The 24,265-nt window shown below is 41.3% G+C and overlaps 4 protein-coding genes across 11 annotated transcripts; all 4 read left to right on the top strand.

Annotated features, from left to right (window-relative positions):
- Positions 1-996: 996 nt before the first annotated feature.
- Positions 997-7,456, top strand: LOC111798675 (transcription termination factor MTERF8, chloroplastic). Of its 4 annotated transcripts, none has more exons than XR_015421727.1 (3): positions 997-2,243; positions 6,771-6,864; positions 6,965-7,456. XR_015421727.1 is itself a non-coding variant. In XM_023681974.2 (2 exons), exon 1 carries the CDS (start codon positions 1,081-1,083, stop codon positions 2,221-2,223), a length of 1,143 nt encoding a protein of 380 aa, XP_023537742.2. In that variant the 5' UTR covers positions 997-1,080; the 3' UTR covers positions 2,224-2,243; positions 6,771-7,456. The 4 variants fall into 4 exon arrangements, 2 of the variants coding, with proteins under 2 accessions (XP_023537742.2, XP_023537741.2); XR_015421726.1 differs by having other exon boundaries at positions 6,771-6,874; XM_023681974.2 differs by having other exon boundaries at positions 6,771-7,456.
- An 842-nt stretch (positions 7,457-8,298) lies between these two features.
- Positions 8,299-11,733, top strand: LOC111798674 (transcription termination factor MTERF8, chloroplastic). The gene is made up of 2 exons (XM_087125157.1): positions 8,299-9,530; positions 11,434-11,733. The coding sequence occupies exon 1, from the start codon at positions 8,368-8,370 to the stop codon at positions 9,508-9,510; it is 1,143 nt and encodes a 380-aa protein (XP_086981283.1). The 5' UTR covers positions 8,299-8,367; the 3' UTR covers positions 9,511-9,530; positions 11,434-11,733.
- A 1,071-nt stretch (positions 11,734-12,804) lies between these two features.
- LOC111798678 (nudix hydrolase 16, mitochondrial) lies at positions 12,805-15,995 on the top strand. 3 transcript variants are annotated; one of them, XM_087125623.1, is made up of 5 exons: positions 12,806-13,310; positions 14,383-14,497; positions 14,600-14,683; positions 15,484-15,775; positions 15,852-15,995. In XM_087125623.1, the coding sequence occupies exons 1-4, from the start codon at positions 13,240-13,242 to the stop codon at positions 15,736-15,738; spliced, it is 525 nt and encodes a 174-aa protein (XP_086981749.1). In that variant the 5' UTR covers positions 12,806-13,239; the 3' UTR covers positions 15,739-15,775; positions 15,852-15,995. The 3 variants fall into 3 exon arrangements, with proteins under 3 accessions (XP_023537746.1, XP_086981749.1, XP_023537745.1); XM_023681978.2 differs by having other exon boundaries at positions 12,805-13,280; positions 15,484-15,995; XM_023681977.2 differs by having other exon boundaries at positions 12,810-13,310; positions 15,484-15,995.
- Positions 15,996-17,347: 1,352 nt separating this feature from the next.
- Positions 17,348-24,113, top strand: LOC111799247 (transcription factor TGA2). Of its 3 annotated transcripts, none has more exons than XM_023682717.2 (10): positions 17,348-17,505; positions 18,676-18,807; positions 19,804-19,950; positions 20,150-20,224; positions 20,313-20,372; positions 21,612-21,689; positions 21,805-21,856; positions 22,132-22,403; positions 22,489-22,737; positions 23,701-24,113. In XM_023682717.2, exons 3-10 carry the CDS (start codon positions 19,882-19,884, stop codon positions 23,845-23,847), a joined length of 1,002 nt encoding a protein of 333 aa, XP_023538485.1. In that variant the 5' UTR covers positions 17,348-17,505; positions 18,676-18,807; positions 19,804-19,881; the 3' UTR covers positions 23,848-24,113. The 3 variants fall into 3 exon arrangements, with proteins under 3 accessions (XP_023538485.1, XP_023538486.1, XP_023538487.1); XM_023682718.2 differs by having other exon boundaries at positions 17,462-17,588; XM_023682719.2 differs by lacking the exon at positions 17,348-17,505 and adding an exon at positions 17,621-18,506.
- Positions 24,114-24,265: the final 152 nt, after the last annotated feature.

Raw genomic sequence — 24,265 nt, 5'->3', positions numbered from 1 at the left:
CTGTTACGAATAGATCACGGTTTTAATACGAGTATGTTAGGGAGAGATTTCCACATAGGGATGCTTTGTTCCCTTTTTCAACCCATGTGAGATCTCACATTTAAAATTGTTGAAGCTACGTGAGCATGATTAGTAGTATGCCTCCTTACGAACCCTGCGTGAACAATCCTTCCGTTGCTCGCACCTCTATCCTTCACAACTACACCGCCATTTCCATCCCCGTACTCCTTCACTGGCTCGACTCGATTCGCCCGACTAAACGACTATTTGATGGAGTATTTTGGGTGAGGTTTTGGTTGAAGTTTCCTAAGGTGATAATATCATATAAATAACCTGTAACGACCCTCATATTGGTTGAGGAGGAGAACAAAAGACCCTCATATTGGTTGAGGAGGAGAACAAAAGACCCTCATATTGGTTGGGGAGGAGAACAAAACACCCTTTTATAAGGGTGTGGAAACCTTCCCCTCGCGTATTTTAAAGCCTTGAGGGGAAGTCTGAAAGGGAAAGCTCAAAGAGGACAATATCTGCTAGCCGTGTTTCTGGGTCCTTACAAATGGTATAAGAACCAGACACCGGATGATATACTAGCCTTCTCGCTATTCCCCGAAGGGGGGTAGACACGAGGCGGTGTGCTAGTAACGACGTTGGGTCCCAAAGAGGGTGGATTTAGAGGGGATCCCACATCGATTGGAGAAAGAAACGAGTGCCAGTGAGGACATTGGGCCTCGAGGGGGGTGGATTGTGATGTCCCACATTGGTTGGGGAGGAGAACAAAACTCCGTGTGGAAACCTTCCCTGCGTTTTAAAGCCATGATGGAAGGACGAAAAAGAAAGTCCAAAGAAGATAATATCGACTAGGAGTGGATCTAAGTTACATAACCTAATATACTTTTATTTATTTTTTATTTTGTAGCTTTAAGAGCAAATTATTGGAAAAACTTAGACAATATTGTTTTTATTTATTTAATTTTTTAAATTTCAACTAAAGATTAAAAAACTGTATCAACAAGAGAGCGGGACGTCCAAACGCAACCCTCGATTGAATCCCGCCTTCGCAACCTCTTCTGTCACTCTCCAATGACCAATTTTCTGTTCAAAGTTCCTCTGCGTCTCTTTGCTCAAGATCTCCAGAAGTTTGCAGGGAACGACACCACAATTTCCCGCAAATTCCTCTCTTCTCTGTCTGAAATCTCTGAATCAACCAACAATCGGACGGTCGACTACCTTGTTCATACCCTTGGATTCTCCAAGGACTCAGCTCTCGCTGCTGCGAAGCGAATCCATCTCAAAACTACTGCAAATCCCGAATCTGTCATTGCTCTCTTCAAGGCCTATGGATTCACACTGTCCGATACTGCCAGCATCTTTTGCAGAAATCCTCATCTCCTCCTTGCTGATCCGGACACAACACTCAAACCTAAGTTTGAGTTTCTCTCTCGAAATGGTTTCACCGGTCATGTTCTCGTCGACGTGATCTCTAGGGACCCGTCAATTCTTAGAAGGAGTTTGAAGAAGCAGATTGTTCCGTGTATTGATTTTCTCAGAAATTTTTTTGGCTCTACTGATGGTGTAATCTCGCTCTTTTCTGCTAGACGTGGGACTTGGGTTTTGCGAAACTTTTCAGAATCTGTGGCTCCCAATATCGAACTATTGAGAGCTAATGGCGTGCCCGATTCGAACATCGCGAAGATTTTTTGGGTGCGCCCGAGGACACTAGCAAGGGATGCGGAAGAGTTCAGTGACATCGTCGAGAAGACGAAGGAAGCTGGTTTTAATCCTTCGAGCCCGATGTTTACTTATGGGCTGTGTACGTTTTTAGGGATGAAAAAGGACAAATGGTTGTCGAAACTGCAAATTTTTACAAGTTTTGGGTGGTCAGAGGAGCAGTTTCAATCTCTATTTCTCAAGCAGCCCACGATTATGAATTCGTCTGAAGAGCAAATAAAGAAGGCCTTGGATTTCTTGATGAACAAATTGGACTGGACGCACGAAGAAATTTGCAAGTACCCAAATGTACTTTATCTTAGTTTTGAAAAGAGGGTGGTTCCGAGGTCGTCTATTCTTCAGCACCTGATATCAAAAGGTTTTATCAAGAAGACAAATTTTGGCAGAGCATTTATGATTAGCGAGGATAAGTTTTTGGTCAAGTTTGTGATGCAATATCTTTCTGAGGATCCACATCTACTTGAAATGTACCAGAAGAAGATGGCAGTTTTATAAACGCTTGGAGTGCAATTCAGGTAATTCGTCTCTTCTGCAAAAACTGTGCACTTCCCTTGTGAGAACATTGTAGGTTTGTGTGTAAAACTTATGAAATTTCACAGATCCTAGAACTGTTATTCACTGACAGAAGACCCGTGAAGAAGGTTATAGCATTTAGAGCTTTTAGGAATGTTCCCACTTGCACGAGACTGCCTGCCAAGAATCAAGTAACTATTATGATGCTCAACTTTAAAAATTGATATACTTAAAATTATCCCCATAACATAGATGTCCCAATAAGAATTAACTTCAATTTTGTTCATACTTTAATTAATTAACTTTTGGTGGGTCATTGGAGCATCTGGTAGATTACCCTGTCCTATTCTATTAGCATGTTTACAGTACGAGATCCAATAACCTACCAAAAATCATGGAAGTATAAAGTTTTTGTAATGAAAAAAATGTGAGATCCCACCTCGATTGGAAAGAGGAATGAGTGTCAGCGAGGACGCTAGGCCCCGAAAGAGGGTGGATTGTGAGATCCCACATCGATTGGAGAGGGGAACAAAGTATTCTTTACAAGGGTGTGAAAACCTCTCCGTAGCAGACGCGTTTTAAAAACCTTGAGGGGAAGCCCAAAAGGGAAAGCCCAAAGATGACAATATCTGCTAGCGGAGGGCTTGGACTGATACAAAAAAACCTGGAGGAAATTGTAATGTCTCAATGCTTTAGTTTAGGAGATGTGCTATCCCCCTGCTCTTTTTGTGGTTGCTGCTGATTGATCCAGTAGGCTGCTCATTTATGGTCAACATGCTTGTGATATTGGGAAAAATTCTATAGTTGGAAGTGCACATTAAAGGTGAACCATATCTTTAGTATGAAACTATGTGATATTCGGAAAAATTCTATAGTTGGAAGTGCACATTAAAGGTGAACCATATCTTTAGTATGAAACTATCTGGTTTGTAAAGATGAAGACTTCGCAGAAGATAGTTTAGATCTTTGAGGCTTAAAAGTTAAAACCGAACTTTCTAAATGGTAAATGTCCAGAGTAAATTGGTGTAGAAGGACTTTTGAGACACAGACTCAAGTCCGGATTTTGTAATGGATCTTTTCCAATCAAATACCTTGGTCACTGAGATGGAACCCAATAGGTTAATCAAAATAAAGTGGAGTATGGAAGGATGGAGATAGAGAGGAAGTGCGATTTGAGCTATGAGAGGAATCTTGAAGGAAAATACTTTCCATATACAACATTTAAAGGTGTCTAACTAGGTACTACACATCTCCCTATCAGCCACAAGTTCTTCCAAGAGTTAGAAGTGAAGGCCTTGTCCTCTAAATAGAGAAATTCTTGAGGAAAAAAGAAGTGGTTTCCTAACCAAAATGGTTAAAGTGAATTCAAATAGAAGAATGAATAAGGTCCTGTTCTTCCTTGATATCCAATTCCCTCCAAAAACTGACTGGAGACTATGAAAATCTATATGAGGGCAATCCCGAAGATGGGGAATCCGCATTTGAAGAGGGCAAAAAGGCATTGAACACTGTTGAAATGATTCGGAATAGTAGTCTGTTGGTTAACTTTAATCCAAGATGGAGTTATATCTGTGAAAAGCTTTCTGATGATGACTTCATTGGAAGACAGGACACTTCGTACGTGTAGTCCACTAGACCTTTTGGGTGGGGTTTTCCCCTTCCTCACTCACTAGGCTGTCTTTTTTTTCGTTCTTTTGTTAATAATACAGTGTGAAAAGCAAATTGGAGATCTTAACTTCCTCTTTAATTCTGTCCTCTGTTGTGGAACCGTTGGTCTACACGCTAAAGGATTGAGTTGGTGCCAACTTAGTTCGGCCTTCTTACTCTGCGAACAACCTCCTTCAGTTACTCCCTTTTAAGAGGAGGATAAAGTTCTTTGGAGGATCATTGTAACCGTCCAAGCCCACCGCTAACAGATATTGTCTTCTTTGGATTTTCTTTCAAAGTATTTAAAATGCGTTTGCTAGGAAGAGGTTTCCACACCCTTATAAAGAAGGATTCGTTCCTCTCTCCAATCGATGTGGGATCTCACAATCCACTCCCTCCTTCGGGGTTCACTGTCCTCGTTGACACTTGTTCCTTCAATTGATGTGGGATCTCACAGTCATGGTGAAGACTGATACTATGAGTTAGGAATTATAGGTTCGGAAGGAGTAGGATAACTTTTGTGGGGGAGGCAAGATAGTTTAAAATCAATGAAATCTCTTGTAACGATAAGGGTTTCAAAAAGTCAAAAAAAAAAAAAAAAAAGCCTTAAATCTCGCCGGAAATTGCGATTTCCGGTGAGGCATGCCTTGCTAGCAAGGGCGTATTAATACCTTGAGTCCCCATATTAAACCCTAGGTACCTTAGTAGCCGTCTTTTCTTTTCGAGTCACTGTCGTACCTGTGAGGGAGGAGCCGAAAGGTTTAGGTGAGGAATCGAAAACATCGCGAGACTTCGGACTTCCGTGAGTCCTTAGATAGGAGCAAACCGACGCTGAGGTACGTTGGGGCAAGGAAGGACAGACGCACCATCAGGGACGAACGGACGACGACGATTCCACCGGCGACAGTAACGAGGACCTGCGATTAGGGTTTGTCGAGGCTCGGGCGAGGAAGACAAAGCGGCGGGCGCGGGTCGGTCCTTTGGGTATTTCACGAGTCGTCTCGGCCGACACCACCACTGGGCCGTGTCCCATTTCGGCCCGAAACCCTGTGCCGTCAGTGGTCTTCGCAGCCCATCGGCTTCAGCTTCATTGGCGGCTCGGCTCAGCAGCATGGCTTAGCGGCTCGACGTACGAATAATATACCAATTCCTAGGTTTCTAACCCTTCTGGAGCCATTCTCACCCTTGTTTCAACCATCTGAGGTCAGTATAACTCCATTTGGATAAAACAAGTTGTGATAGGGACGTACCTTGGTGGCTAGGCATAAGGGCTAGTTGTGAAATGGCTCTAAGCGTGTCATATGATCTTATAGGGGTAGTTAGGCGCCGGAGTTAGCGTTGCGAGTGACTTATGCCAAGGTCAAGGAGATAAGTAACCTTACTGTTGGTGTTAGTTATGTATGTATGTTGGTGCGTGCTCTGTGGCCCTTGCATGCACCATGTGTGTTGTTGATGTATGCTAGGTTATATGTTTCTTGCAGTGAAATGCTACGTATGCTATGTTTATGTATGTGATGTTTGTGTTATGACTTGCTTCCCTGTATGCATGAGCTTGATTGACGTGTCACGATTGTAATGAGAACTCCGCATGCCATGAATGTGATGACTAGTGTGCTACGATACGCTTACTGTTGTTTAACCCAGTTATGCTATGTAATGCGGCTGCGATATGCTTACCCGTTGTTTAACCCAGTTATGCTATGTAATGCGGTGAGGGGATGGAACGTTGTATGTATAATGCCATGGAGGTAAACCTTAGGGATCTCATGCACGCTATGTGCTATGTGCACGGGGTTACTTCCCGTTATGCTAATGATGGTACGGACGCGTACGTTCGATATTATGTTCGCTATGATATCATGCAGACCCTCCTTTTCTGTGGCGTCCGGTATTGTACGTCATACGTACCCGAGAAGCCAGGCCCAGGGAGTTCGCATGCGAACTCGCCTGGTGGGTCCACAGTCACGCACGTGGGCCATGTGTGGGAAAGTACCATGTATCCACCCCGCTTGGACAAAGCAAGGGCCTAAGGCCATGGGAAGAATGGAAGACAGGCCCACTCTCGTTTTCTTTCTTTAGCACTTGTGCTTTATGTATGTGTATTGTATGCAATCGCATGTATCCTAATGTATGTTATATGCTTAACCCCAATAGTGGGGCGACTTACTGGGTATTTCATATAATACTCAAGTCACATGCTACCTACATTTTCAGGTAAGGGCAAAGCCCCCATGTACGGCTGACGGTGAACGCTGCGAAGGCCATGGAAGTTTTAGGAAGGGCTTGTAGTGTCGTAGGCGTCTTGTTTGGACTCTCTCAGATGATAGTTATTGCAATTATTTCTTCTAGTTATCTGTTGTTATTTTTTAGTTAGGCTGTCGTTATTGTTTTTCCCCAGGTATGAACTATTGTCGTTATTGAGGCTGTCTTACATAAACTTTCGTACTTTCATGATACGAGTACAAGGTAACGTCGCTAATTAGGTTAGAGAAAATTAGGGGGGTTACATCTTATTCTTCACACCCCACCATTTTTCTTCAAGATTCTCTTAATGCGACCCAAAACTTCAGATTAGCATTTTTCTTCTTCCTCAGTGGTATAAGATGTTATTCATCCAAGATCATGAACTTCCTGTTAGCAACGATATTGTAAATGGGAACATTCTTGGTGATTACGTTCAAGTTGCTTCCAAGTTTAGAGCTCATACAGGGGTTGAATGTTTCCATAGTAAATGTGTAAATGCATTATCAATCCTTTTCTGTTACTTCTGCTGCAGTTTGATTATCGTTTTGAATCCAACACAATATATATTAGTTTGGTTCGACTTCACACATATTGTACTCACATTTGCGTTCTCTGTGATGAATATATTCTTTTTTCAGGAAGAAAACAGGCAAAATTTTGGGAAGTCCAGGTTTCATGGACATCAATTTCTGTCAGGATGGTCTTTGAAGAGAGATTTGAGATTCTGAGCAGGTTTTGTTGGGTATTTTACCAAATTTTGGGATGCAGAGATGAATGTATTGTACTCGACCTGCTGATGGTTAAGTAGCTCAAATTATTCATTATATTTTAGGAATTATAATCTTTGGGGTTGCTCGAAATCTGTCAAAGACTTACTCTTACCCCAGAGTGGATGACTCGAATAGCTCGTAGCATGAGGTCGTATCTCTGGTAGCACCGATGCCGGTCACATGCTTCAAAGTGCAAAAGGGCGGAGGGAATTGAAACAAGAAGAAGATTGAAATTCGATCCGTGAAATCTTCAAGACCTCTTCTCACTATATGTAGCTTTTGCGTGCTTCCCGAATCAATCTAGACAAGACTCGAGACAATATGTCCGATTGAAAAAAGAAGAGTTCTTTATAGATGAGTTGTAGCGATGAAATAAAAAAATAGAAAAAAAAAATATTTTAACTAAATTTTTGTTGATTTTGATTGTAAAAATTTATGATATATTAGTTATAAATTGAACATATGAATGCTTTGTTCCCCTTTTCAACCGATGTGAAATCTCGCATTTAGCATTGTCGAAGCTACGTGAGCGTGATCAGTAGCCTTCTTACGAACTCTGCGTGAACAATCCTTTCGTTGCTCGCACCTCTATCCTTCACAACTACACTGTCATTTCCATCCTTGTATTTCTTCACAGGCTCGACTCCGTTCGGCCCACTAGACAGCTATTTGATGGAGTATTTTGGGTGAGGTTTTGGTTGAAGTTTCCTAGGGTGATAATATCATATAAATAACATATAACGACCCTCACATTGGTTGGGGAGGAGAACAAAACATCTTTTTTATAAGGGTGTGGAAACCTTCCCCTAGCATACGCGTTTTAAAGCCTTGAGGGGAAGCTCGAAAGGGTCCCCTCAAGAGAAATCTCATAGAGGACAATATCTGCTAGCGGTGGATCTGGGTCCTTACAAATGGTATAAGAGCCAGACACTGGACGATGTGCCAACCTTCTCGTTGTTCTCCGAAGCGGGGTAGACACTAGGCGGTGTGCCAGTAACGATGTTGGGTCCCAAATGGGGGTGGATTTAGAGAGGGTCCTATATTGATTGGAAAAAGGAACGAGTGCTAGCGAGAATGCTGGGCCCCGAAGCGGGGGGGGGGGGGGGGGTGGATTGTGATGTCTTACATTGGTTGGGGAGGAGAACAAAATTCGGTGTGGAAACCTTCCCCTAGCATACGCGTTTTAAAGTCTCGAGGAGAAGCCCGAAAAGGAAAGCCCAATGAGGACAATATCTGCTGGTAGTAGATCTCAGTAGTTACATGACCTGATATACTTTTATTTATTTTTTATTTATTTTTAGCTTTAAGAGCAAATTATTGGAAAAACTTAGACAATAATTTTTATTTATTTATTTATTTTTTAAATTTCAACTAAAAATAAAAAACTGTATCAACAAGAGAGCGGGACGTCCAAGCGCAACCCTCGATTGAATCCCGCCTTCGCAACCTCTTCTTTCACTCTCCAATGACCAATTTTCTGTACAAAGTTCCTCTGCGTCTCTTTGCTCAAGATCTCCAGAAGTTTGCAGGGAACGACACCACAATTGCCCGCAAATTCCTCTCTTCTCTGTCTGAAATCTCTGAATCAACCAACAATCGGACGATCGACTACCTTGTTCATACCCTTGGATTCTCCAAGGACTCAGCTCTCGCCGCTGCGAAGCGAATCCATATCAAAACTACTGCAAATCCCGACTCTGTCATTGCTCTCTTCAAGGCCTATGGATTCACACTGTCCGATACTGCCAGCATCTTTTGCAGAAATCCTCATCTCCTCCTTGCTGATCCGGACACAATACTCAAACCTAAGTTTGAGTTTCTCTCTCGAAATGGTTTCACCGGTCATGTTCTCGTCGATGTGATCTCTAGTGATCCGGAAATTCTTAGAAGGAGTTTGAAGAAGCAGATTGTTCCGTGTATTGATTTTCTCAGAAATTTTTTTGGCTCTACTGATGTTCTAGTCTCGCTCTTTTCTGCTAGACGTGGGACTTGGGTTTTGCGCAAGTTTTCAGAATCTGTGGCTCCCAATATCGAACTATTGAGAGCTATTGGCGTGCCTGATTCGAAGATCGCGAAGATCTTTTGGGTGCGCCCGAGGACACTAGCAAGGGATGCGGAAGAGTTCAGTGACATCGTCGAGAAGACGAAGGAAGCTGGTTTTAGTCCTTCGAGTCCGATGTTTATTTATGGGCTGTGTACGTTTTCAGGGATGAAAAAGGACAAATGGTTATCGAAACTGCACATTTTTACAAGTTTTGGGTGGTCAGAGGAGCAGTTTCAATCTCTATTTCTCAAGCAGCCCACGTTTATGAATTCGTCTGAAGAGAAAATAAAGAGGGCCTTGGATTTCTTTATGAACAAATTGGACTGGACGCACGAAGAAATTTCCAGGTACCCAATTGTACTTTATCTTAGTTTTGAAAAAAGGGTGGTTCCGAGGTCGTCTATTCTTCAGCACCTGGTGTCAAAAGGTTTTATCAAGAAGACAAGTTTTGGCAGAGCATTTATGCTTAGCGAGGATAAGTTTTTGGTCAAGTTTGTGATGCAGTATCTTTCTGAGGACCCACATCTACTTGAGATGTACCAGAAGAAGATGGCAGTTTTATAAACGCTTGGAGTGCAATTCAGGTAATTCGTCTCTTCTGCAAAAACTGTGCACTTCCCTTGTGAGAACATTGTAGGTTTGTGTGTAAAACTTATGAAATTTCACAGATCTTAGAACTGTTATTCACTGACAGAAGACCCGTGAAGAAGGTTATAGCATTTAGATCTTTTAGGAATGTTCCCACTTGCACGAGACTGCCTGCCAAGAATCAAGCAACTAGTATGATGCTTAACTTTAAAAATTGATATACTTAAAATTATCCCCAGAACAGAGATGTCCCAATAAGAGTTAACTACAATTTAGTTCATACTGTAATTGATTGACTTTTGGTGGGTCATTGGAGCTTCTGGTAGATTACCCTGGCCTATTCTATTTGCTTGTTTACATCACGAAATCCAATAACCTAACAAAAATCATGTAACTATAAAAAAAAAAAAAAGAAAAAATGTGAGATCCCACGTCAATTGGAAGAGGAACAAGTGCCAGCTAGGACGTTGAGCCCCGAAGGGGGGTGGATTGTGAGATCTCACATCGGTTGGAGATGAGAACGAAACATTCTTTTTAAGAGTGTGGAAAAATCTCCCTAGCAGACACGTTTTAAAAACCTTGAGTTGAGGGGAAGCCCGAAAGGGAAAACCCAAAGATGACAATATTTGCTAGCGGTGGGCTTGGGTTGTTACAAAAACCTCGAGGAAAACTGTAACATCTCGATGCTTTAGTTTAGGAGATGTGCTATCCCCCTGCTCTTTTTGTGGTTGCTGCTCTGATTGATCCAGTAGGCTGCTCATTTATGGTCTACATGCTTGTGATCTTTGGAAAAATTCTATAGTTGGAAGTGCACATTAAAGGTGAACCATCTTTAGTATGAAACTATCTGGTTTGTAGAGGTGAAGACTTCGCAGAAGATAGTTTAGATCTTTGAGGCTTAAAAGTTAAAACCAAACTTTCTAAATGGTAAATGTCGGGAGTAAATTGGTGTAGAAGGACTTTTGAGACACAGACTCAAGTCTGGATTTTGTAATGGATCTTTTCCAATCAAATACCTTGGCCATTGAGATGGAACCCCATAGGTTAATCAAAATAAAGTGGAGTATGAAAGGATGGAGATAGAGAGGAAGTGGGATTTGAGCTATGAGAGGAATCTTGAAGGAAAATACTTTCCATATACAACATTTAAAGGTGTCTTGGTACTACACATCTCCCTATCAGCCACAAGTTCTTCCAAGAGTTAGAAGTGAAGGCCTTGTCCTCTAAATAGAGAAATTCTTCAGGAAAAAAGAGTGGTTTCCTAACCAAAATGTTAGTAATATATGCCATGAAAATGTTGATCGATGTCATGGATACACGTAGTATTATCGAGTCATGTCATGAGATGTTTATGCAACTGGGATGTATTTTTATATTATGTAATATGCCATGTAATATAAGTCATGTGAGTAATATATGCCATGAGATGTTTATGCAACTGGGATGTACTTTTATGTTTCCTAACCAAAATGTTAGTAATATATGCCATGAGATGTTTATGCAACTGGAACCTCATGCATATATGTATGTCACGTGTATTGGGATTCTTCCCCTTTATGTTACGAAAAAATGAAATACGATATTTATGTTCGCCATGATATCATGCGGGCCCTTTTCTGTGCTGTGGTGTTCGGCGACGTGTAACACGTTATGCCTGACCAAGTCAGGCCTAGGGGGTATATTTACGAGCCCGCCTGGTGGGTCCATGTACACGTACATGGACCGTGTGTGAAGGAGTACCGCACACTCAACCCTACCCGGAATAGAGGCTATGTAAAGTTTATGAAAAGTTAGGTCCCGCTCATATGAGGCATGTGTTTGCATTCTTAACCTACAGTAGGGTGACTTACTGAGTATTTTATAAAATACTCAAAGCCCTGTGCTATCTACATTTTTCAGGTAAAGGCAAGGTGTCAAAACCATGTGCTATCTACATTTTTCAGGTAAAGGTAAGGCGCCAATGTACGGTTGACGGCGGACGGCAGACGCCGGAGCTAAGGACACCATAGAAGTAGGATATTTTTAGGAGTTTACGCTTTATTTGATGTTTTAAGTTATAGCATTAAGTATTATGGAACGTTTTGTTTTCGGAGATATGTTTGTTTTGGATTTATGAATATTTGTTAAAGAATGTTATGTTTTTCCAAAATTATTATTTATACATGGGTGATGTCACACATCCAGATTTAGAAAAGAAAATATGGGTGATGTCATTATATTTTAGGAATTATAATAGTTAATTAAATAAAGGATTGCAATTATAATAGTACATTTAAGTTTGCATCTAAGCATGAAATAAGCATGATTGTAATAGGATTATTTACTTTTTACTTATTATCAATATATTATTATTTTGAATAATGTTTGGGGTTGCTCGAAATCTGTCAAAGACTCACTCTTACCCTAAAGTGGATGACTCGAATAGCTCGCACCATGATGTCATATCTCTGTTAGGCCATCTTTTCTTTAGTCTCGAGAGAAATACGATCGGAGGCTAATTCAAACCCTTCGGTAAAATAAGAACAACCCCACATTCAAACTGCTCCTTTTCCCACTCGTAAGAACTTGTTTCCCTTGCATATCCTAAGGAATTCGAACAACGGCTTCAAGGAAGTATCGTATCTCTAGTAGCACTGGTGGCCGTCACATGCTTCAAAGTGCAAAAGGGCAGAGGGAATTGAAACAAGAAGAAGATTGGAATTCGATCCGCGAAATCTTCAATACCTCTTCTCACTAGCTATAGCTCTTGTGCGTTTCCCGAATCAATCTAGACAAGACTCAAGACGGATAGAGAATTGAAACAAGAAGAAGATTGGAATCCGATTTGTGAAATCTTCAAGACCTCTTCTCACTAGCTATAGCTCTTGCGCACTTCCCGAATCGATCTAGACGAGACTCGAGACGGATAGATATGTCCGACCAAAAAAAAGAAAGTTCTTTATAGATGAATGGTAATGCTAAAATAAAAAAAGAAAATAGTATTTTAACCAAACTTTTGTTCATTTTAATGTAAAATTTTATGATATATTAGTTACAAATTGAATAGGTTTATAATATATTAAATATGAAATTGGAATAAGTTGTGTCTAATATTGTAATTTAATATTTATTAAAATATTAATTAATTCATAAATTGATTCCTAAAAATAGAAAAAAATAAGAATTAATAAAGTTGGCCCACGTAATCCAGGCCATGAGGAATGACTGCTTCAAAGTTAACCCTAATTCTCGCATTTCCATCCAACAGAACATCCCCACTCCTCATTTTACCATTTTACCCTTACCCGTTGATCTCAACGGTCATCTTCTCCTCCATATATAATCTCCCTTGGTTCTTAACCCACCGGATTCTCCAGCAAACTCCCCTCTGGACCCACTGGTTTTCTTTTCACCATCAATCCTAATCTCTCCCCAGTTTCGACCCGACCCCACCGCTAGATCCGCTTCAGCCGCAACCTTCCATCTCCATCTCTGTTTCTCTCTTTTCTTCCAACCTTCCAACCCTAACCATCAATCGTCATTCATCGCCACTCTTCGATGGAGTTTCAGATTGCCTTCAATCGTCCATTCTGAGAGAAAAATGGACAATGTTGGAATCTCTCCCCTGCTGTAGGGATGTGCAGGATTTTGCATTCGCATTCGCATTCGCATTCGTCTCTGAGTTTTGATCCCGCTGAACGATAGTTTATATACATACATTTATGCATGTCTGATTTGGTGGCCCGCACCGGACGGCAGCAGCAGCGGTACGATGCCGGTTGTCGCCTTATTGCTGGGTATATTCCCACCATTATTTTTAAAGATTCGTAGTCTCCAGCTATTTAATGTTTGTATGTTTGTGTCCTTCCTTGCTTCCAAGTCGTTTTCGTTGACCGTCTTTGTCAAAGTTTTGTGAAAAATGAGGCCGCCATTGTCATTTTTTTTACTCCGTAATAGATATTGACTGCTTTGGTTTTCACTGTTGTTCTTGTTTCGGTATTGGTGTTTTTTTTGATTCGTTGGTCGGTTCTTTAATCGATTAGGAACTCTATGGTTGTTTTCGGTTTAAACTACATTCCTACAGGTCTGCATAAATTTGAGTTCTTCTTTATCTTTAATGATCTGTGTATCGAGACCTGAGTGCCGAAGTTCTGCCAGATTATTGATTTGTGGTTGGGTATCCAGAATGTTAATCTGTCGCGAAAGTTCTTTGGTGTCACATTGCATTAATGAATCCGTCTTAGTAGGATTTAAGTTGGTTTCAGGAAGTAAAGGGGAAACTAATTCCCTCGTGAATCTATTTATTCTTCTGATCTTACCTCATTCACCTCGGTAAAGCAGCTCGATCGATAGGGAGAGAGGGTTGATCTTTATTTTCTTACTCAAGGTGCTTCATCTCCGGTTTTTGCAGAGCGACAGATTATGATAGCAGATTAATGATTGTTGATATTATTGCATTGGCTTTGGCTGAAGTCTATCACATCCTTGATGACTTGATGGAAAGTTGGCCATCTATATTCCTTCCATAAAGCTATCAATAATTTCTTCCCTCTTCATCCAGTTTTGATGATTCAAGCAACGTGAGAAAAAAATACGGATAAATCTGCATAAATGGAATAACATCATGATCTTTGAGCACACTCAGTTGCATCATTCTCTTTTATACTTCTTTCAATGACTTCTTGTAGTTAATAAGAGATGGCTCATTTTAAATTTTATCTCAATGTCCCTTCTGCATTGCATTTTATACATCCGGGCTGCTCGTGTTTTATGTTTTATTTAAACTAATGAAATGCAGTTGAATCAAATGATTGATCAGTCAATGTGGTGGCAGATATAGTTTATGAATGCCTTTCTATTCTTTTGTAGGTGTATTCCTTTTAGGTATAGAAGTTCCGAAGGGAGTAGTGATGAAGTTTCGGATAAAGTCGTGGAGGTGCTTATGATTGACACACCTAGTGGCCCGGGCCTTTTGTTCCCGAAGGTATGAAGTTGTTTCCCTCTCATTTCTGCCTTTCTGCTTCTCTCATATGAAGAAAGTATATGAGCTTATTTTATCTCTAACCATCAGCATTTTCTCTAAAAGGGAGGCTGGGAGAATGACGAGACGGTGGAGGAGGCTGCTGTAAGGGAAGCTATCGAAGAGGCCGGAGTTCGTGGTGAACTTATGGTGAAATAGTACTTTAAATACTTGAATTGTTTTTTTCTCATTTCCTTTTGTGAAAATTGAAGGTTGTTTCATCTAACGTATATATATGATTGGAAGAGGAGTGCTGAGGAGTGTTGAGGGGTGTATCATTTGTAGTAACTTTCTGTAGGACTACGCAATGAAGTGGACGGTCCAGGAGGAGGATCTCTTGAGCCTCTATTACTACCGTGGCTGGTAGATATGATGCATAAATGCACACTTCGGAGAGACTGGGGAGAGCTGTTTAAATGTCCAAACTGGGAAATATACGAAAGAATAAGCTTAATCATGTTGTTTTGATGTTATATCTGCATTCGTTGGTTAACATATGTGAGATCCCACATTGGTTTGAGAGGGTAACGAAGCATTCTTATAAGGGTGTGGAAACCTCTCCCTAGCCATGAGGCTGACGGCAATATGTAACGGGCCAAAGCAGATGATATCGGTTAACGGTGGGCTTGAGCTGTTACAAATGGTATCACAGCCAGACACCGAGTGGAGAGGGTCCCCAAGGGGTTGGGATGTGAGATCGTACATCGATTGGAGAGGAAAACGAACATTTCTTAGGAGTCTAACCTTGATACCTAATGGGACAAAGTGGCTAATATCTGCTAGCGACTGGTGTAGGCTATTATTGAATGTTGCATTTTTTGATAGAATTGTTTGGAGTTGTTGGTGTCTGGGGATCCTGCCTTTCTTGTTTTTGTCCGTATGTTTGTTTGCTTACCCTCTCAGAGACCGACACGAAGAAGTGGCTTGTAAAATCTGTTGGCTTTGTTCAGGGGTTCTTAGGAATCTATCACTTCAAGAGTAAAACACAGCAAGATGAGTTCAGTCCAGAAGGATTGTGTAGAGCAGCAATGTATGCTTTGTTTGTGAATGAGGAGCTTGAGTCATGGCCGGAGCAGAACACAAGAAACAGAAGCTGGGTGACCATTCCTGAGGCCATTGAAAGCTGCAGGCACGCGTGGATGAGGGATGCCCTTGTCATTGGGTTCAACAAATGGCATGCACAACATATGAACGATGAATCTTGACATCATCCAACCCAACCCGACCCGACCCAAGCCACATGTAAGCACACATTTCCTTTCAACTACGCTGCAATATTATGAATCTTTGAGGAACTAACACTGATTTTTCTTTCAAGGTTTTTATTTATATACAGGCAGGCAATGTTTTGGTTGCTCATTTATTATAATTTCTGTACTACTGACCCCTTCAATTTGGAGGGCATTCAATATTATTTTTATATAAGCACCACTTCCAGCTTCCTTGAATTGAAGCTTTTACATCTTGTCTGACTGATTATTATTAACCTCTCATTCTTCCATCATACTTGAGATGGTCTATAAATATGAAATCATCATAGACATTTTTTTACTTTTTGGCCTAGTTCTTATGAAAATTATGACCGTGTCTACTCAGATACAGATTGATGGGACGATCTATTAGGCGTCCTTGTTTGTCTATTGTCGTGGTTTTATCCATGACAATGTCTACTCAGATACAATACAAGTGTCTACTCAGATTCAGATATAGTTCTAAATAATATTGAATTAGTTCTACGATTTTTAACGACTTAGTTTTTTGAGATTATTTTGAGGTTTTGATAAATTATAGTCCCGCAGTTTTTAAAAATTATATAAAAAAGAAGTTAATACTTTTAAATTTTCTATTTATACCTCATTAAAATATTTATGAACTTTTGGATATTATCCAAGCAAATATTTTTGTTTTATTTTGTTATGGATTGATGTAAACGTATGTGTTTTTTTCTTAATTATTTATTGAACATTGACTATCATAAACGTTCTAATCAAATTCTTGAATTGTTTATAAAGTTGGTTAGAAATAATTATTTAATTATGATCACTAACAAAAGCTTTATGCACTTAAAATATCTCTTGGATATAATTTTACAAGTTGTTCTTAAGACTTTGTTTAAAAATCTTTTGGAGTTTCTCCGCAGGGTGTAGTTCTTATATCTTGAGAGGTAAGTCGAGTAGACCTAACTTAGCCGATTTCTTGGAAACAGAGGAAGATCTCTCAACTGAAGAACCTTGCATAAGCATCTTTTGACACTTTTGACGAAACTACACATTCATGAACAAGTGTTTGATACTTTTAATTGTTATCGAATACAATCGAAAGCTTAATAGGTTGATTCGAAGCTTCATCATTGAATTCTTTGAACCCTAAAGAGATACGAGAACAATAATTTTGTGTAGAGACAACTCCAACAACTTCAACTCCCAATCATTTAATTCCTTTGGCTTTAGAATGAAAGAAAAAAATGAAAACTTAGAATCTGGGTCAGATTCTTCTCTGAAGAACACAATAAAAACTTGCAAAAAATTGATCAAACCATAAAGATTGAGGCAGCCGTGAGTCGATAATGGTGGACAATACTGTTAAGAATTTATGAATTTGATTATTGCTGGTTTACTGACACAGTGAGCTAAACTGACAAGCAAAATTGTAGTGTCATTTTGCTGAATTTCTTCGCCTCTCTTCTGACACCCTTAGAAGGAAGCCGAAGTAAAAACTTTCCAAGGCTAAAAGACAAATCACCTCAAAAGGCCTTAATCCTTAAAATATAAAAAAACAGTAAATTACAGGCAATTAGTCCTTGAAAAGTGGAACATTTTCACGCAACGGTTCGTCTGGAGATTGGCGTGGCCTTGAACAAACCCCCCAATACCCCAACCCCCCAAGCCCCCAGGCCCCCCACCCCTCGATTCACCCACACAGATACCAGTAAGCACACAGCAGCGCTGTCGTCTTCTTCCTCAGCTGCCCAGGTGAGTGAGTGAGTGCGTGAGTGCGTGAGTGCGTGAGTGCGTGAGTTCGAGCAAGAGACTGGTAATCATCCGCAACTTTTTCAGTAGGTTTTTGCTTCACTTACCTGCAAATTTCAGCTGATTTCGACCATTTCTGCTGTCAGTGATCGATTCTTTTGGGGTTTTCTTGATTTTTGGCATCTGGGTTTCATTCTATTTGACTTGCAGTGTCGAGGGAAATCGTGGGTATCACTGATTTCTTTGCGTTAGCTTAGCTAGTGAGTTCATGGGTCATTTTTGTAGCCCCGTTGACGATTTAATGGATACCCTCTTTCTAATTGCTTAGCTTCTCTGATGTTCTTGGGTTCATAAATCGTTTGAATGTTTCTTTAGATTTGAATGCTTGCTGTTCATTGTGATGGCTGGAGTAATGTTCGCGTGGATCTATATTGTTCTTTAGCTCTTCTTCTCTTACCTTCTAATATGTTACTGGACCTTGTTTTCTTGGTTGTTCTTCCATTGGTAAACCTAAAGTTCTGTTGAGCAATGGAGTTTTTTGGCTACTTTTCAGGGATTGATGTTAGAATCGAATTTGAAACTCGACGTATCCTAGATTTAGTGTTTGTTTCCGAGGTGCTCGGGTTTGATATTGCAGTATGTATTTGAAGGTCCCGTTTGATAACCATTTGGTTTTTTGAAGTTAAGCCTTCGAATAAGCTTTCACCTACGAGTTTCCTTGTTTTGTTAGCTACTTTTTACGTATTGAAAACTAAACAAAGTAGTTCGTTGTAGAGCAATGACGAGAACGTATTGAGAATTGAAATGTTTTCTTAAGAAAGACGAAGGTCGTTGTAGTGCAATGACGAGAAAGCAAACACAATTTAACGAACGAATGCTTATCCTTATGAACTGATTTATCTGAGCCATAGATCCAATTCACTGATAGAAACCAGGGATTGCAGATACTCTTCGAACCATCGGCATCGCTTATATGATTCCTTTACTGGCTTACACCTTACCCCGTACGCCCTCGGTTCTTTTTTTATGGTCGATATTTTATGTTAACCATTTTGTTGTCTCATAACATGTTTCCATTGGTGGCTTTGTTTGAAAGGCTCTTTAAAAGATGCCTTAATGGACCAATTATGATTTGATGAATGAAGTCATGAATTGATGGGTTGTTCTTTTCAGTTGCACGGGAAGACTGTCGATCCGTTCTTATCGCGTTTCTGATTTGGGATATGTGAGAGGTCAAATGGTTGTCGTTTAGAGGAAGCTATTAAGCCAAGTGGTTCGTCGTTCGCTCGTGGGGGTTTGTTTAATGTAAGCTTCTCTTGGTATCGAGCATTACTTAGAGAACTTGAAACATAACTGTTGTGTTTTGGCTTCTTTTTTAATACATTCTTCATCTTTAGATACCCCATGCTAGGAAGAGTACAATCAAATAAACTATGTCCTAATCTTCGGTTTCTATGGAAGCTTAAGAAAATGATTTGTTATGTGAGATCTCACATTGGTTGGAGAGGGGAACGAAACATTCCTTATAAGAGTGTGAAGACCTTTCTCTAGTAGATGCATTTTAAAATTGTGAGGCTGACGGTGATGGGTAATGGGTCAAAGAGGACAATGTCTGCTAGTGGTGGCCTCGGACTGTTACAAATGGTATTAGATCCAGTCACTGGACGGTATGCCAGCGAGGACACTAGCCCCCAAGGGGGGTGGATTGTGAGATCCCACATTGGTTGGAGAGAGGAACGAACTATTCCTTATTAGGGTGTGGAAACCTCTCCCTAATAGATGCGTTTTAGAACTGTGAGGGCCTCGGTGGCCTTGGACTGTTACAAATGGTATTAGATCCAGTCACTAGACGGTATGCTAGCGGGGACACTAGCCCCCAAGGGGGGGTGGATTGTGAGATACCACATTGGTTGGAGAGAGGAATGAACCATTTCTTATTAGGGTATGGAAACCTCTCCTAGTAGACGCGTTTTAGAAACGTGAGGCTGACAGCGATACATAACGGGCCAAAGCAGACAATATCTGCTAGCGGTGGTCTCGGGTCGGGCTGTTACATGTTACTTCAGCAATGCAAATCTGTGGTTCTTGAACTTATAAAGAATGTACATAATGATTGCTATTTCTATAATGTACACTGATGTTGAGATGCTTTTTGCTGGAAACAAGTTGACGAAAGCTTAGAAATGCGACGTTTTAATGGAAGACAAAACTAGTTTTTCTGAAAAAACGAAGGTCGGGATAGTTGTTTACAGGTTCACCAGATTCACCTGATACACCTCCACTTTTTTTTGTGAGTTTCAGAGCTTGGTTCGTTCTAGGTTCGATCACAACAGGTTGCCATATCGGTTCGTCGTAAAGATATAAAGATAAGAGGCTTCTATGGCTACTGAGGGCAGTCCCAGGACTGATATCTCAACAGATGGGGACACAGACGAAAAAAGTCGGAGGGTAATGTACTACTGCACGTTCATTTCACACGACTTGGTCCCATCATCCTCGGTGTTTATGCTCAGGCGTTTATATTTGATATACAGAATTCCTTTTATGATATGCATTTTGAGATGCAGGCCTGGATAACTTTTGTTCTCGAGTTCATGAAAATTCGATCTTTGTCGTTTCCATAGACTAATTTCCGTTTGTTTTGCAGTCGAACGATCGGGCCCTAACACTTGTTATGGCTTCGGATTCTAGTGACAGATCAAAGGATAAAACTGATCAGAAGGTTGTGTTCCTTCTTTGGATCATTTTTCTAATTAATTCCTGGGTTCTTGAAATGATGTGTTGCTAACGAGTTTGATAATCGTTTGCAGACTCTTCGTCGGTTAGCTCAAAATCGTGAGGCTGCTAGGAAAAGTCGATTGAGGAAGAAAGTATGGTTTAAAATTTATACTTATGTTTAATTGACTATGAAGTAGACTTAATGAAGGAGCGTATATTCCGATGTATATCTTTAAAGACCCGACGCTTTCAAGCCATAAAATCAGTTGGGGAGGAGAACGAAACAATCTTTATAAGGGTGTGGAAACTTCTCCCTAGCAGACGTATTTTAAAAACCTTTAGGGGAAGCACGAAAGGGAAAGCACAAAGAGGACAATATCTGCTAGTGGTGGGCTTGGGGCGTTACTAATGGAATCAGAGCTAGACACTGAGAAATGTGCCAGCCAGGAGGCTGAGCTCCGAAGGGGGTGAACACGAGGCGGTGTGCCAATAAGGACGCTGGGCCTTGAAGAGGGTGGATTGAGGGGTCCCACATCGATTGGAGAAGGGAACGAGTGCCAGCAAGGACGTTGGGCCTCGAATAGGAGGTAGATTATGAGATCCCACATCGGTTGAGGAGGAAAACGAAGCCTTCTTTGTAAGGGTGTGGAAACCTCTCCCTAGCAGACGTATTTTAAAAACCTTGAGGGGAATCCCGAAAGGGAAAGCCCAAAGAGGACAATATATGTTAGTGATGGGCTTGGGGCGTTACTAATGGTATCAGAGCTAGACACCGAGAAATGTGCCAGCGAGGAGGCTGAGCTCCGAGGGGGGGGGGGGGTGAACACGAGGCGGTGTGCCAACAAGGACGCTAGGCTCCAAAGGGGGTGGATTGGGGGGTCCCACATCGATTGGAGAAGGGAACGAGTGCCAGCGAGGACGCTTTGTGAGATCCCACATCGGTTGGGGAGGAAAACAAAGCATTCTTTATGAGGGTGTGGAAACCTCTCCCTAGCAGATGCATTTTAAAAACCTTGAGGGGAAGCCTGAAAGAGAAAGCCCAAAGAGGACAATATCTGCTAGTGGTGGACTTGGGACGTTACAATGGGTGTCCCTCGAAAGGTAAGTCGAGCAAGGCAACATATCCCTAGGTCGAGTGACGTAATAGCCAAATGCTTGCTGTAAGTAAGATTTCTTCTCAAGAATTGGTTCCAAGAACCAGCACCTTGATTCCATAGATTAAAGAGAGGGCTACTTTGACTGTAAATCCATGGCCCCTTGGCTGTTTTCAAGGATACACTGCTTGGTTTTAAGTTGTAATAGCTAGTACCGTATTTTGCAGCAATAACTAGTTCGGTTACGCGTATCCCGTGTTTATTATGAGTTTTCCTTATCGTCGCATCCACGTGCAGGCTTATGTTCAACAACTAGAGAGCAGTCGTTTAAAGCTGACACAACTCGAGCAGGAGCTTCAACGAGCACGACAGCAGGTTATATTTCCCATCTAACGACCATATCGATATTTTGATCGTGTTATTATTTTGTAATGATCACGCTCTTCGCGTCGTATTTGACTATGCTCTTCTTTGTTATACCTGTTCTTAGGGAATTTTCATATCAAGCTCAGGTGACCAGACCCATTCAATGAGTGGCAATGGTATTACTTTATAAATGTGTTGTTAAGATTCTTTAAAGCTTCTGTTTATGGTAGCCCGAGTCGCATTCGAAATGTTTGTTTGATATGCTCGTTAATGAAGATGAGAAAAAGGGGAAGAACGAGAAAGCGTCGTTTTTATAAAAAAAGTGATGCACGCTCGAGATTTTATGATCGAAGCGTTCATGATTCCCCTCTCGCCCCTCGAATTTGTGTTCTATTTAGTTAAGTTCCATGTTACAATATGGCCTCATATATACATTACTATGTTTTCGTAGGAGCCATGGCATTCGACGTAGAATATGCTCGATGGCTTGAAGATCACAACCGTCAAATGAACGAATTGAGATCCGCTGTTAATTCTCATGCAAGTGACCCGGAACTGCGTATTGTAGTCGATGGCATCTTGGTTCATTACGATGAGCTTTTCAGGCTCAAGGGAAATGCAGCGAAGGCTGACGTTTTCCATTTGTTATCAGGCATGTGGAAAACACCTGCCGAAAGATGTTTTCTTTGGCTCGGGGGTTTTCGTTCATCCGAGCTCCTAAAGGTGACGAACGCTTCCCTCCGTCCCTCTGAAAAGAATAGAGCAAAAAGGGTTTGAAGTGTAATTGAAGTTATTTTATTAACTGCAGCTTCTTGTAAATCAACTGGAGCCTCTAACAGAGCAGCAGTTGGTGGGAATCACAAACTTGCAGCAGTCATCACAGCAAGCAGAAGATGCTTTATCACAAGGGATGGAGGCCTTGCAACAGTCCCTGGCCGAGACGTTGTCGAGTGGATCTCTCGGCTCCTCCAGTTCGTCGGGGAACGTTGCAAACTACATGGGTCAGATGGCTATGGCGATGGGTAAACTCGGGACGCTCGAGGGTTTTATACGCCAAGTAAGTGTTCCAATACTACACACAATATGTGTGTGTGTACATTCTGTGTTAGCCTTTCATTGGGTGTCTGATGAGATCAGAGTCGAACCTAACCGTTGAGCCTATATCTCATTTTGATGAGTTTTGAAACTTTTCTTCTCCGCTTTCCTAGGACGGCTCGAGTGAGTATAGAGTAAAGGCCAACTCGAATTCAAAACTTGTTTTCTATGCCAACCACTTGATTTGCTTAATGGATCTCTTGAGATTCTACTGGAGAAGGGAACGAAGCATTCTTTGTAAGGGTGTGGAAACCTCTCCCTAGTAGATACGTTCTAAAACCTTGAGAAGAAGCCTAGAAGGGAAAATCCAAGAAGGACAATATCTGCTAGCAGTGGGCTTGGGCTGTTACAAATGATATTAGAGCCAGACATCGGGTAGTGTGCCAGCGGGGATGCTGAGCCCCCGATTGTGAAATCCCACATTGATTGGAGAGGGAAACAAAGCATTTCTTATAAGGGTGTGGAAACCTCTCCCTAGTAGATGCGTTCTAAAATCTTGAGAGGAAGCTCAGAAGGGAAAGTCCAAAGAGGACAATATCTGCTAGTGGTGGGTTTGGACCGTTACAAATGGTATCAGAGCCGAACACTGGGCAGTGTGCCAACGATGACGCTGGCCCCCAAGGAGGGTGAATTGTGAGATCCCACATTGGTTGGAGAGGGGAACGAAACATTCCTTATAAGGGTGTGGAAACCTCTCCCTAGTAAACGCGTTCTAGAGAGAAAGTCTTAGAAGGGAAAGCCCATAGAGGACAATATCTACTAACAGTGAGCTTGAGCTGTTACAGATCTTGTTTTTGTTTGATTCATATTGCTCTTCTGTAATGTGGCAATAAAGCGATCCATTTTGTGAGATCGTGCATTTTGTTACGTCGTGGTGCATCGGTCTCATGACACTATTTGTCTTGCTGTTGTGCATAAATTCCAGGCCGACAATCTGCGACAACAGACACTTCAACAAATGCACCGAATATTGACAACTCGTCAGTCTGCTCGTGCGCTTCTCGCCGTACATGACTACTTCTCCAGGCTACGAGCTCTTAGTTCACTGTGGCTTGCTCGGCCCCGAGAGTAAGACGTTTAACCGAAGCAATAGTTGATGGTGACACTGCAGAGACATGAAAGGAACCCTCAAGGTAACACCTTTTTTGTATCATTCATTGGCAATGCCTTTCTTCTTGGGACTGAGATTCAGATCTGTCACAAAGAATAATTTGTTTGTAATTTTGTATTTTAGGTGTTGTTCTTCTTACATCTGTATAAATATTGATACAAACAAACTCAACTTCCATTGTTTATTGGTAAATTAATAATACTCTTTATCTAGAACTACAAAAGAAACGCACTTAGCTTGACTCTACCAAATCCACTCCCTTCGAGGCCCAGCGTCTTTATTGGCACACCGTCTCGTGTCTACCCCCTTTGGGAAGAAGCTCATCGCTGGCACATGGTTCGGTGTTTGGCTCTGATATCATTTGTAACGGTCCAAGTCC

This window comes from Cucurbita pepo, chromosome 7, assembly GCF_057944985.1.
Source record: "Cucurbita pepo subsp. pepo isolate OVF chromosome 7, ASM5794498v1, whole genome shotgun sequence".
NCBI classification, from domain to species: Eukaryota; Viridiplantae; Streptophyta; class Magnoliopsida; order Cucurbitales; family Cucurbitaceae; genus Cucurbita; species Cucurbita pepo.
Note: the sequence above shows the minus strand (reverse complement) of the source record. Positions and strands in the feature narration are given on the sequence as shown.

Coding starts and splice junctions, on each gene's coding strand:
- LOC111799247 (XM_023682717.2), top strand. CDS start 19,882: ATGGCTACTGAGGGCAGTCCCAGGACTGATATCTCAACAGATGGGGAC. Junction 21,690..21,804: donor TTCAACGAGCACGACAGCAG/GTTATATTTCCC, acceptor ACCTGTTCTTAG/GGAATTTTCATATCAAGCTC. Junction 22,404..22,488: donor GTTCATCCGAGCTCCTAAAG/GTGACGAACGCT, acceptor TATTAACTGCAG/CTTCTTGTAAATCAACTGGA.
- LOC111798675 (XM_023681974.2), top strand. CDS start 1,081: ATGACCAATTTTCTGTTCAAAGTTCCTCTGCGTCTCTTTGCTCAAGAT.
- LOC111798678 (XM_087125623.1), top strand. CDS start 13,240: ATGTCTGATTTGGTGGCCCGCACCGGACGGCAGCAGCAGCGGTACGAT. Junction 14,498..14,599: donor CGGGCCTTTTGTTCCCGAAG/GTATGAAGTTGT, acceptor TTTCTCTAAAAG/GGAGGCTGGGAGAATGACGA. Junction 14,684..15,483: donor GAGTTCGTGGTGAACTTATG/GTGAAATAGTAC, acceptor GGCTTTGTTCAG/GGGTTCTTAGGAATCTATCA.
- LOC111798674 (XM_087125157.1), top strand. CDS start 8,368: ATGACCAATTTTCTGTACAAAGTTCCTCTGCGTCTCTTTGCTCAAGAT.